The sequence below is a fragment of the Taudactylus pleione genome, unplaced genomic scaffold, assembly GCF_031769625.1.
Source record: "Taudactylus pleione unplaced genomic scaffold, aTauple2 ptg000156l, whole genome shotgun sequence".
In the NCBI taxonomy this organism is placed as follows: domain Eukaryota; kingdom Metazoa; phylum Chordata; class Amphibia; order Anura; family Myobatrachidae; genus Taudactylus; species Taudactylus pleione.
The window spans coordinates 789,694-803,669 of NW_028284558.1; the positions used below are offsets into that span (position 1 = coordinate 789,694).

At 42.4% G+C, this 13,976-nt stretch overlaps 1 protein-coding gene across 21 annotated transcripts in view; it reads right to left on the reverse strand.

Annotated features, from left to right (window-relative positions):
• Window positions 1–13,976, reverse strand: part of BAZ2B (bromodomain adjacent to zinc finger domain 2B) — a 267,863-nt gene that overhangs the window by 77,861 nt on the left and 176,026 nt on the right. For 18 of the 21 annotated variants that reach the window (XM_088474781.1, XM_088474783.1, XM_088474790.1 and 15 more), the window contains 4 exons: window positions 10,013–10,171; window positions 9,455–9,639; window positions 5,416–5,604; window positions 3,263–3,655 (listed from right to left, as the gene is read on the reverse strand). In XM_088474781.1, coding sequence (XP_088330907.1) covers window positions 3,263–3,655; window positions 5,416–5,604; window positions 9,455–9,639; window positions 10,013–10,171 — 926 coding nt within the window. The remainder of the gene's footprint in view (window positions 1–3,262; window positions 3,656–5,415; window positions 5,605–9,454; window positions 9,640–10,012; window positions 10,172–13,976) is intronic. The other 3 variants (XM_088474799.1, XM_088474797.1, XM_088474779.1) reach the window with 1 other exon arrangement.

A 13,976-nucleotide genomic window follows, 5' to 3' on the forward strand; every position in this document is an offset into this window, starting at 1 on the left:
AGCGGGTCCCGGCGGCCGGGGAGGGGGCGTGGACTAATCGTGGAAGGCGTGGCCTGCTCGGGCTGCTGCTTTAGCAGCCTCGGACAGTCTCCCAGTGCAGCCCAGCACACTCTGCTGTGGATGGGGAGCTGTGCCGGACCCGGGTAAGTAGTAGAGAGCTTGCGGCTCTCCCTCCCCCCCTCTCTGCACCCCTGTGTATGGGCGATTGGCTGATTGCCCGTACACACTTGCCGATGGACAGATATGTCTGCAGACATATCTGTTCATTGGCTGTGCAGCACAGCCAATGCGATATGTTTGTGAATGACGTTGTTCACAGACATATCGTCTGTACACACTGGCCGACGGGGACACGATATATTGGGCGATCAATTGATCGGCCAATATATCGGCCAGCGTGTACCCAGCATAAGTTTGTTGTTGACAGGCTAGTGACGGGCACAGCAGGGATCTATCGCTGAGACACTTTACAAGGAATAGACACAATTTCAAATACCTTGTGGTAGTATTGCATTATTTACATGTGTTTTTGAAGTGTTAGAATATCTTTGCCAACTTCATCAATTTATGCTTGAAATTTAGACATAATTTATAAAGCCCAGTTTACTACAAAATGCAGCAAATTAAACAATTTTGGTATGGGAGTGCAGCACATGGACTTTTTTGAAAAGATTATGTAATATCCAACTCATAATTAAAATGTGACTCCACTTTGTTTTGTTTAGTTTAATCCCTTTAAAGGTGTTTCCAGGGTCGGGCTGGCTCACAGGGGCACGGGGCAATCCCCAATGAGCCCCACTGCGGGAGGGGCCAAGTTCCCAGAGACCAGCGCATGTGCAGTACACAGTGACTCAGTCTACTCGCACCGCAGAAAGAGGAGGGGGCCCCGTATAGAGGCTGCACACTGGCCCCCTCCTCTCCTAATTCGTCCTTACCTGGTGGAGCAGGATCACTGATGAACATGGGTGCTTGGTTTGCTTTTATATAAATTACACCAGTTGAAATGCTGTTTTTGCAGTGGCATGTACAATATACCCCTTACCATTGCATTCTCCAACCTCTGCAGTATAGGGATCAGTGATCCCTTTTTCAAAATCCATTTCTTTGTTCCACTGTACAATCAATATAAAATCTACTGCAGGAGTGCCGACACAGAGACAAACAGATGGTCACAGGGAACGGATACGGAACTGAACTGAGTCTTTTTTAGTTTCATATATTTTTCATATATCTCATCCTTAGGTATGAAAATAAAATGGAACATTATCTCTCTCAAGAAAACAACATTTGATATACACAGGAAGAAGGTTAATCTACTTACTAGCACACAGCTAACATCAGTGACATGGGGGCTAACATACAGAGGTGTCCTCTGGCCTCAATCCCGCCCACACAGCGCGACTTGCCTGGTGTGAGTGAGCCGCCAGGTCCCGCGAGACTCTGCCAGCGCCGGACATATTTATTGCATCTTTGATCGCCAAAAATGCATCTATGTCGTAATACAATGCGCAAAGGCCCCATCAGCAGATTGTGCTGAATAATTTGATATGTGACTCTTGTATATCTGTGTGTGAGTCTGTATATGAAGCACAACGGAACTTTGAATGGAAAAAAGCTGCAGACGCTACATTGTAGCACTTTGTATTCAGAGACTAATTTGCAACAAAGATATACAAGTGTTGCATATCAAAGTAATCCGTGCAGTCTCCTGGTGCATCCTAGTCACATCACATATTTACTTAGAGGACGCATTTGCAGTGAAAAAAGATGCAAAAAAAGATGCCAGGCACTAGCAGAGTGTCACAGGACCAGGCGAGCCGAGAGGGGCTTTTCAGCGCGACTGCAGCAAAGATGTGTAAGGACACATTTGTAATTCAGCAGTTTTTGCATCACTAAGTCTGGCCAAATTCACTGCAATATCTACAGCTGACCAAATATAGCAGTATGTGTGCTACCAAAATGAGCCCAAAACAATCTGGTTTCAATCAAAAGGTGATAGAAGATAACCAAGGCTGATAGTGGTGATCTGCAGACGCAAGAACAGACTCTGGAATCTCAGACGAGATCTGGCTGCTCAACATAATTGCAAAATCTCTTAATAATCATCTTTAACCTGGAATTCCAGGGAAAGAGGACTCTTCATCGCAGTATCCTGTGCAATTTTGAACAGAAATTAATTAGATTATAGTTAAAACCCTTCCAGTTTTACTGGAAATATATATACATCGGTGGGAATAATATCTGTCACACACAAGATTACATGTGTATGCAGTACACCAATATAACTTATGCCATATTTGTAGCACATTGGCTATCATAAATCTTATAAAATAAAGGATAGATTTGCCAGTTAAAAATTATGTTTGCCTATTCCAAATATTTAGAACAACCCTGTAACGCAAGTGATTTTTATTTATACTTACCTGGGTTGCGGTCTATGCTGGTTGCTGTATTTCTATACAATGTAATATGTAAAGTAATACTTATGCTGGCCATACACGCTACAATTATCGGGGCGATCCGTCTGATATCGGCGGATCGCCCCGATAAGTGTAGCGTGTGTGCGGGCGACCGAGGGTTAAATATTGCTCGGTCGGGCATGCAGGATTGTCCAGCATGCCCGTCCGATGCGATATTTACCTGGTAACTGTCTGCCCAATCGGGCAGTGTATGCCCAGCGCGGCCGACAGACAGACATTTCCTGTGTTCCTTCCTACGGAAGGAACAGGGAAATGTCTCCTCTCCCGGGGGCGGAGCGCAGATGTCAGGCTATACACTGAGATTTCTCTGACAGTGTATGCCGGCGACATCTGCGGCTGGCAGCCGGCCAGATAAAATGTCTGTCGGTCTGACAGACATTTTATCTGGCTGTGTATGCCCAGCATTACCATTCTGAAAGAGTTATCATAAACGGGATGGTCAGTGAGATAGAGCTATATAATAATCTAGAATGGCATGTCCTGAGACATACATATGTATTCCCAGGGGAAGGGGGTCCCCACATGGTGCTGGGGTGAACAAAAATGAAGACAGTTGCAGCTCAAGTAAGTGGGGGAAGGGCGGGGGTGGGCTGAGGTGACCGGGCATATGCTGGGTCCATTTTACCAGTATTTCTTTGAGCTGGTGATCACCTTTAAGTAAATTTGACATATTACATATTTGGGGGGGGGGGGGGGTCCAGAGGGAAAACTCTTTAGATTGTTGATATGTTTAGGAAATGTTTCAAATAGTCTGTATCAAAGCCAGAATGGGACTATCTTACCCTTTTAATCCTCAGGTCGCTGGGTTGTGAGGTGGGTTCTTCAGAGGTATTTTTGTTCCCTGGTTTTAGTCCTTCAGTAGAGAGAGTCCCAAGTTTCAAGCTGGCTTCCTTATCAGACTGACTAAGTAATGTAGAGGGCTTCACAGTGGAGACCAGTCCTGTACATTGTATTACACTTGTGTGTTTGTTCACAGCCTCCTCCTTGGCCTGAGAGCTTTGGAATACAAAGGGAAGATGCTGGGACAAGACCTGAGGGTGCTTTTGCTGGGACTGGAATGGTGAGCGGGTCTGGGAATCAGGAACAAGAGGTAACTGCTGGTGTGTCCGTTTCTCCTGCAACTTGTCTGCTTGGTTTCCATCTGCTTTCAGGTCTGGGATGTTATGAATTAGCACCTACAAATAAATATAATGTTATATATTTCAGAAATAACAATCACACTTCTACACACTTGTGCTTGTTATTCTGACCATGAATCATCCCTCTGCACACAGCACCAAGCAGTCGCTTCCCAAATTTCACATAACAGACCCAAGCAACATGTTGGTCCCTGTAGTAAGGGCTGGAGTGGGGAGCACTGATAACCTAACCGCACCAGCCAACATAACCGCACCAGCCAACATAACCGCACCAGCCAACATAACCGCACCAGCCAACATAACCGCACCAGCCAACATAACCGCACCAGCCAACATAACCGCACCAGCTAATATTTGGGTATATGTTCATAGTGTCAACATTCAGAGTGTTGATACGGTCTGAATTTTGACATTTACAATGTTGACAATGACAGAATATCTATGTGACAATGTCGACACAATTTCTTTTGACGATTTTAGTGGTGCATACACACGGTCAGATTTTCCTTCAGATCTGTTTGTTTATTATACATGTACTTCACCTTTTTATTTTCATTCATTATATGCAGCTGTGGCTGCTCTTAACTATCTCTTTTACACTTCACTTTTCTTATTATGGCGGTGCCCTGGGACGGCTTAGCTGGGATAGTTTGGGGGTGTCCTGCACTTTGGATTTGAACCCTAGTATGTTAGGGACCTAATCTACAGAGGTTACCTGGATATGGTGGGTAGGCCCATAACCTTGGCCAAGATTATGCTAAAGATTGCAAATGTATTTATATATAATTAGTAATTTGGAGTTGTGCACCTGTGATCTGTTTGTTTCTGTGCATATCTGATCTATGTTTGTCAGATGAACAATGAATAATGCGCGCTCCCGATTGTCAGATAACGAAATCTGACATCTGATGTGTTTGCAGTCAGATTTGGATGATTCCATTAATTTTAATACAGTCAGAAATCGTTAAAATTGTTGGTAAAATCGTTCATCTGACCGTGTGTATGCACCATTAGGGTTAGGCTTAGGTTAAGCATACTCCTCTCCGCAACAGAAATCCACATGGTCGACATGCAGACTGTATTATGTCATGTTGACATTTGACATGTTGCCCTCTCGACCATCTACAGTAGACTGTCTGAATGTTGAGATTTTGAGCATGTTGACATTCTGGTGACGACATTCTGAATGCTGACATATTGTACAACTCTAAATATTTGTGTATGCTCTAAAATTAAGCAATTCTGCAAACACTAAACACCTAACCCCTAACTACAGCAGCATACAAACTGCACTACATAGGCAGATCATGCACATATCCTGGCCAGGGGTGTTCAGAGTGCCACAGAGTAGTTTTACACTACGCAATTATTAATTTAGGGCATATTTAGTAATAAATGTAATGCCTAAGCCAGTCTCAACTTTATACATGGCTTTGACAGCAGAAAATATCTGTGAAAATGCATGTAAATGGATCAACTAGTTGGGCTTAACCATGAAACCCTACCAAAGTAATTTACCAAATTCAGTTATGACCTGATCAAAACACAGGGACTATCTGTCACAGATGTGTGATGCACCATGCAAAAAAGTCACTGACAAGTCTTCGAAATACAGCATTTGTGCCATTGGGTGTCACTGTGTTCACTGCCGCATTCATCGGTCATATGCTTTGCACATTATAGCCAGCAATGGTGTCTCCAATAGTCTATAAACATGTATACATATATTTGTGTAAGGAACTGATGAAGCATACGTTCTTCATGGCTTCATCGCTATACAAGTGTGGCGTTTGTACCTTGCTCTTAGTTTTAGTTTGTGCTTCACTTTCAGAATCTGAGTCATCGTCATCACTTTCTTCAATGCTTTGCTCCTCTTCCTCTAAATCATCAGAATCGCTGCTACTGGCTCCATCGCTTGAGGTGTCAGACGAGGAGCCGGACTCGCTGGAACTGGAACTTTCAGCTGCTTTTTTTCTCTGTTTTTGCTGCAGAGAGAAATAATCAGTGTAAGAGCCCTTTGTTTATTAGCTTATGAGTGCATGTATTACTGTTTTTGCAGCATCTTGTGCAATGTTATGAAATGAGGCTTTCCTTTGTTGTTATGCTACTATCATTAGCTCTATTATGAGTCAATCATATACCATATTATCTTTACAAATGAATCACAATTTATGAACTTATATTATATCATTTGCACCGAAATCTAACTGATCAAATCTATTGGAAATCTGAAAGAAAACAAAGGTGATTTCACTAAACAAACACGATTTCTGGTTTACCTTGGCCTAGCATGTGCATTGCAGTGATTAATTACACGACTGCAGCAATGCAACAATTGGTTGCATCAAGATACAACATTCCACCTCATCCAGTCTGAATTTTAAACAATCTATTTGTATCATTCTGTGTGGAATTGATATGTTCTGAGGCGGCTCAGGTGACATACGAGCAGTACAATCATGCAGGGTGCCAAGACTTAGGGGCGCGTGCACTGGTTTAGTCAAATCCAGAGGTGACTCAAGGAACCTGGCATTGCAGCAATATGCAGCACCATAACTAGGGGTGTGTGAGTGGTGGAGTCGCAGAGAGCGCAGGGCTCGGTGGATGACACCGTCGCTGCCCCATGGCCCTTGCTTCTGGCCTTATTCACATTATTTTAGTATCACAGAAATGTATGAAAGGGCAATTAGAGAAGAATTCACAAAGTGCTCTTGCAAGCCCTTGAAATCAAATTTGTTCAGTAAGCATATTGCATTTCTCAAGTAAAATGTTAAAAAATACCAGGATGGAGTCTTGAGATAATAACGCTATCTGGAGATGACATTAGGCAGCCTTTACCCCATTTCCCCTACTCCAACTCAGCTCTTCCTGCCTGCTGACAGGGAGACCAGAGCCCAGAGTAGGCTTCTGTGATCAGCCTGTGTGTCTTATAGACCACAGGCCGATCACAATGGATAAAAAAAACAACCCCACTTTGCTCCATTCAGTGATCGGTGATACGATGATTGTCTCAGTGACCCTGTCATTGGATTGCTGTGCCCCGGACATCTGATCTGTAAACGGATGTGCTGTGAATTTCCGGTGGCATCCTCAGTTTACTGCAGGGATCAGATGCCCGAGGTCACGCACGGTCATCAGATGACCGGATCACAGAGGAGCTCAGCGGGGAGAGGATTCGCGTGAACAGAGCATTCTTGCAAGCTCTGTCCGTGCATGCGATATTTGATACATCCTTGCGATGCATTCAAAATATCACATTGCAAAATTGAGTTAATTTATGACATGCCATCCGCAGGTGATAAATATGCCCCATAAACACATTGCCTGGCCAATGTGTCTGCGTACATCTGGCCATACTGCACTCGACATTGAAGATGCTGGGGAAGAGGCACCTAGCAGCACAACGATCACATGACCATTCATGTAATTTACAGAGACAACATGTAGGAGCTGACAGATGAGGAAGACGGCTAAAGAAATGAAAGTTGGAGACCGTAGGGGGTTTGGAGACAGAGACACCTTGGGGACTTAGGGACTACTATTGGGGCATATGTAGCATTACTGGGGTCATATGAGGCACTATTGTGGCGGCATATGAAGCACTAGTGTGGGGGCATATGCAGGTGTGCAGAGACCCGGGTGCGTGGCCTAACAGCAGGAGGCGTGGTCATGCCCCCTTCGGATAAAAAATCCCAATTGTGTGTGCTGGGGAGGGGGCACTGTAAGCACCAGACCTGACCCGCTCCAGCAAGCCTGGGCACAGGTAATTAGTACCCACCACCCCTCTTGGCGCCCCTGGGCATATGGGGCACTACCGTGTGGATCTATGGAGCACTACTGTGGGGACCTATGGAGAACTACTGTGGGGGCTTCTAGAGCACTACGGCGGGAGCATATTAACAACTCTGGGGCACCACTGTAGGGGCATGTTATTACCTGGCGCACTACTATCTCCACCCCGAAGGCATAAGGATCAGAACTGTGGGGTCATTAAAACTAAATTTTGCACAGGGTGCTAGCAGAGCTGCAGCCGACCCTGATCAGGTCTCCTACTTCTGGACAATTCAATCAAGATTACACTGATGTGTGTAGCTACCTTAATCCAGAGATGCAAAACACTGCCTAGGAATGGGTGTGTGTCCAGTCACATAGGAATTAGAGTGTTGCAACCACTGCCTCCCTTCCCTAACTGTGATTGATTTATAATTATTAGACATAGGACAAGTAGCTGTTTTGTTTGCAGACACCTTTGTCCACCCACCTTACTCCTGGCACTGATGGCATCTTCCACACAGAAGGATGCTGATTTCACTTAACTTTCACAGTGCCATAGACACCCAGAACTACACTACAAAGATATGATCTACCTGAGCAAATAGCGGTGCCTACCTGCTCTACCAGGGACACAAGAACAAGCTACAATAATGAAGACATTTTAGAGCAGTGATCTCACATTGAAAGCTTTTTCTTTCTTTCTATAAATAAAAAGAGTTAGGTGTAATTTAAGTATGAATGTGATTTTTCCAGTTACAAAAACTTACATTTCTCAGCTAGTCATGTGATGGTGAGGAGGAGACGGGGAGGGTGAGGAGGAGACGGAGAGACTTACACAAGTACACAAAGCAGGCAGAGCACAGAGGGGCATTTAGAAGCCTCTCTGCTCACTGCATCATGTGCCATGTGACTATGGTTGCAATGGTAGACCATGACACTGTGCAGAATAATAAATCATTAATAGCATCCTGCAAACACAAACCAAGGGAACACAGCATATAATAAGATTCTTCTTATAGCTGGCTACAATGATCTATGCTGCTTTAAGAATGAGTACCCTTTCATTTATTATTTCATAGTGACTAGAATGAGGAGATTTCAGGCGATAATGAAGGATTTATGATAAAATTACATTATTTTCTTTAACAAGTTTATCAACCTTGTGTAAAAAGTACATTAATATTCATAGCATAACTACTATCACCATATAATGTATTCACTATATGGAGGTCAATTACCAAGTGAAGTGGTTTGGGGAGTGAAGGGAATGAGGTGTGTGGGTGTTAAAAATAGAGGCATGAGGTGTTTTATGCTAGCACATAAAAAAACTTGCTGGCTCATAAATTTTTTTTTAGATTCTTATGGATTCCCGTCTTTAGCCTATAGTTTTAAAGAATGTACTCTATGTCTGTGATGGCTGGCATAGTCCACCTGCCACTGAACAGTTAAACCTGATACAAACATTGTCAAAGTGAACGTGTTTTGCCAGGAAGGCAGCCATCTTGTGACCTGAGACAATAATACGAATATCTGATTGGTCTGCAGCCTGCTGGGCCCCCAGCCACGGTAGCCATCAAGGGGTGCTAACCATCAATGTTTTTTTTGTCGCTGATGGTAATCACCAATGGACGAATCAATGGCAACATCGATGGTCACCCCACCAATAGCCATCCCTTTTTTAGACTGTGCAACCTACACTATGCGCCTAATACTCTCTGATAACTAAAGTTTCTCATCTTCATAACCAAAGGTGTTGTACCTTCAATAAAAGTAAAACCTACAGAATGTGTGATGTGATACAAGTTTGAGGAACCTGTGTTTTGAGAAGAGAGACAGGATATGCTTTGTAGATGGCCTGTGTATTATTTACTAGCTTCTTTTTTTTATTTCTTTTTGCATGTGTAATATATTGCAAAAAAAAAAAAAAAAACAACAATTAAACAGTAAATGCATCCTGCAATTGTGTGTGACTGACAAATCTCACTAGTATAACATTACACATGAACTGACACATTGAAAATGTAAATTTACATAGCATGATTGGCTGAGAGTATAACAGACCTTGTCTTTGTTTTTTTCACTTCTGACATCTGACTTGCTTTGCTCCTGGTTACACATGCGGCCTCCTGCTCCTGGGCTTGCGCTCTTTGCTTGCCCCGCACTATTACCGGTAGTCGTCGATAATACAGATGTGCAGTTACTGGTCACTAATGTAGGGCTACTTCCATTGATAGATCCATTTATGCCTTTATAGGGGATAAAACGCACTTCATGACATGACAGAAATGATCAAGCTAAGGAAATATTAACGAGGAAAATTCAAAGAAAAAAAAACGAATCAAAAAATAAAACAACACAAAAACATCACAAAAACAAATATTCAAGTACAATTACAGGTTACAGTTTGACGAATAAAAGAAATGTACTCAAGACACTAATTACATTTGTATAGCTCAACCAATAACTATAATTAGCAAAGTGACTGATACTACAGAGATCATTGTAACTATAATAGATGTTTATTTCAATAAACCCCAAAATTATTAATCATTAAACTGAAGGATTAACATACAATTCAGTCACAATCCGACTAGAACATGTGCACAGTTGATATTGTACCTTTTTCTGTGGCTCCACGGACATTTTTCCCAGCCATCCGGAGATGAAAATTGGAGTCATTATTCTGAGATGGGGGAGTGAATAGAGGAGGAAGTCCAAGCAGTGGGGGGAAGAAAGCAGCGCGGGTATGTGGGTCTGTCGCTCGCCACCATTCTGCACCTCGGAAAACAAAAAGGGAGCTTTTCTCTGAACTGTATAGAAACAATTTTATGGGCTGAACTTATATTTATGGAATAATATTGGCTAAGAACCAGTGACATGACAAGCACTGTAAGGTTTATGTGTTTGCATCATACATGTATCCTCCGCACGCTACACATAAAATGCGGGTGTTCTGTGTAACTCGGTAGCGCTGAGCATCTTTTCGTGCGACTTTTACATTCAAATGCGTCTTAATCGCACAGCAATGCGAATAGGTGGCACAAGTAGCTACTGCTGATTAAAAGTATATGCAGCATGCCTACGTTGCAGTGTTACAGCCGCTGACACTGTAATGTAGCATTTCGCATGCAGATGCACTCGCACACAGAATATAGGCATGCTGCATATCATTTTAATCAGCAGAAGCTGCTCGTGCTACATATCCAAAACACGAATAAGACGCATTTGAATGTAAGAAGTTGCACGAAAAAAAGACGCTCTGCGCTACCGAGTCACGACACGGCGCGATTAGAAGGGCTGTTTAACGCGCAATGAGGCTAGATGTATGAGGACACATCTGAATGAATATAACTCCCATGGGCACTTACTTGCTGGGCAGATACATGTGTGCATGTCACATGTGTTGCAATCCTATGGGACCTTAATGGAAAAACAATCCTCATCATGACATGTTCAATTAATAAGTAATTTTTCATTTAAATTAATCATTGTTAATACATGTTCATTTACTGATTTATATGTACTTACCTGCAACTTTTATTGATGTTGCCTAACTTTTCTTTACCTGTTGTTTCCTACTGTCCTTGCCTTTTCAGCCATGTTTTTATATCATCAGTTATGAACCCAATCAACTCTGTCTGCTCATAGCAAGACAAGTGTACAAATGAAACCGTTAAAGTTAAAGGTGGGAAAGCCCCTAAACTTATAATGCATGCTTGCCAACTTTGGAGACCTCTGACCTGGTACAAATGGCAAGCTTGCAGGGCTTGGCAACGAGATTTGCAACATTATGGCGGAAAAAACTGCGATATACAGCAACAGAGGAAAGGGCCATGATGATCCAATTACATCATCAAGCCCTGCTCACTTCATTAGGGAAATGGTAGAGATCCTGGAAAGTACCCTGCTCTCCTGGAAGTCAGGGAGCACGCCCCGAAATTCTGAAGTCTACAGACACTTTGGAAGAGTAGGCAAGCATTTTAGAAATCCTGAAGAATGAGAATGGATTATAAAAATTGCATCTTAGAAAATAAAACTGTAGGTGATCAATAAGTCATGAAAAACCCAAAACTACATTAGTTCTTATTACATTCCGTGGCTGAAATTTCTATGAAAATTCACGTTTCATTTTATTACTAATTCAAAGGACGTTTCTTGTTGGTATTCCAGTAATGAATGTTGCGTAATGCCTATTTGTGTCCCTCTATTAGAACCTTAGTGTATTTTATGTGGAATGTGGACAGAAATCACAATCTCCATAATAACTTTTGCTGGGGGATTTTGTGTGTCACTTTTGTAGATTACCCCCCTCTTTCTAGCGCCTGCTGTGAACTTAAAAATTCATTGCGCAACATCTATTTCTGCATTTCTGCTAAAACAGGCTAGGAATGACTGCTGATCAGGGCTTGGGTATTAGAAAAGAAGCCTCTGTGGTTTTTAGACCACATCAAGGAGAATGCCCGTATAGATTCAGCTATTGTACAGAGCCTATTAGAATGAGGTTGTAGATTACAGTATATATAATAGCTCCCTAAAGGGTTGTACATATCAGATGATTTCAAACGTCTTTGGAGAACTACAGTAACAAGTATCATTTGTTTCCTCCAAAGAGGCCAAAGTAAGTAGAAACAACAGCTGGAGATTTGATAGCTTCAGAGATTGTATGTATAAAACCTCTGGGGTGCCCGAGGCACAACATAATATGCCCTCCGTCGCAGCGCAACAGCTAGCTGTATAACTAAACTTTCTTCTATAAACTTATCAAACCAATATAAACGGTCTCTGAGGGAGCAAGAAAAAGACTTCTCATGGGTAACAAACGCTGCAATCTTCTGCTCCTGACAATGCTCTCGGCGCTGTGTCTTGTCTGAGACGGGTGTGATTTTCACGAGACGTGTTTTGATTTGTAGGCTGCACATATGAACGGGCGCTTCAAGGGAAATGCTTTGTTTATTTCAGGCAAATAACAAGCAATTCAGATTTTTTTTTTCCACCTGATTTTTATTATTAGAAAACGATGCTACAATTTAAACATATATTATTGGGAGCTGGCTGTGTTGTTAGTATTAAACAATAAAATAGTAAGACCGTTGCTAGAGACAATGGTTTCAGAGTGACCTTTGCAAGCCCCAAAGTTTTATTGTTAATCCCATGCTAACCTTATGTAGATTGTAAGAGTTAAAGGGAATGTGGACTATACTCCGTTTATGTGCTGTGGGCATAATAATACATACTACTCCTCTATTTTACTGATACTAACCTTGGTGCCTTTTCCTTAGTGTTAGGTTTCCTTGATGTGAAACAAAAAAAAAAAATGTGATGTGCTTTATGGAACGGCAGATAGAGATTTTGCCTTGCACAGGAAAATCAGCGATGTTGGGCAACGGTAATATATGGTAATGTGTGAAATCAACACATTGCGACCCAGAAATGAAATGCCCCCAATGCCTCGGATACTGTATTATTATTGTTATCCTTTATTTATATGGCGCCACAAGTGTTCCGCAGCGCCTTACAGAGTACATAAACTAATAAGTGAACAAGAGACAAGTAACTTACAGTACATTATAGTGCAGAATAAGGTTTATATACATTGCTGCAATAGTGATTAAAACACTCACAATAAGCAGCAGGGAGTTGGCAGTGACGTGTTAGGTGCCCTAATGGGGAGTAAAGAGTAGAAGAAAATGTAAATAGAAGCACATGAGGGAAGAGGTCCCTGCTCGTGACAGCTTACATTCTAAAGGGGAGGGGCAGACAGACAGGTGTGACATAGAAGGGGAAGTTAGGGAGGAAAGAGCATGAGGTGGGGTAGGATGAGAGCTGGAAGGCTTTGATGAAGTAGTGAGTTTTGAGAGCCCGTTTGAAGATTTGTAGACAGGTGGAGAGTCTGATAGGGAGAGAGTTCCAAAGGTAGGGAGCAGCACGGGCAAAATCTTGGAGGCGGGAGTGGGAGGAAGTAATCAGTTGGCAGAAGAGAAGGCGTGCATTTGTTGAGCGAAGTGGACGGGCGGGAGTGTGAAGGGAGATGAGATGTAAGTGGGAGAGGTTTGGGTGAGGGCTTTGTAGGCGAGTGTAAGAACCTTGAATTGGCATCTGAAGGGGAGCCAGTGTAGTGTATGCTCTCCCTAACCTTGTGTACAAGCTCATCAACTGTCAAACTGCTTGCCCTACAAGATAGCGTGTTGTCCTATCCTCATCTCATGTCCTCGGCCTACCTAGTCTGTCTTTATTTTGATGCATGTTCTTACATGTGTGAATTTACACTATTTTGTACTTATTATAGGACACGTTAAACTATTACTATGTGTATTCCTTATGGTGCTGCAGAATGCAGAAAGTTTGTGGCGCTTAAATAAAAGATAATAATACTGCCCAGTCTACGTATTGTTATACCCACCATTAGGTTCTGCAGTAAACTGTAAAGCTATGAATTTTAAATGTCCTACTACTGTCAATGGCCAGTAATAATTAGCTGCAATTTGTGAATTAGTCGCTTCAACCCTAAGTTAAAGAACCGTCATCATATCAATATGATATATTTAACTAGGATGTAGCCTGGTGGCTCAGCAATTATACTATG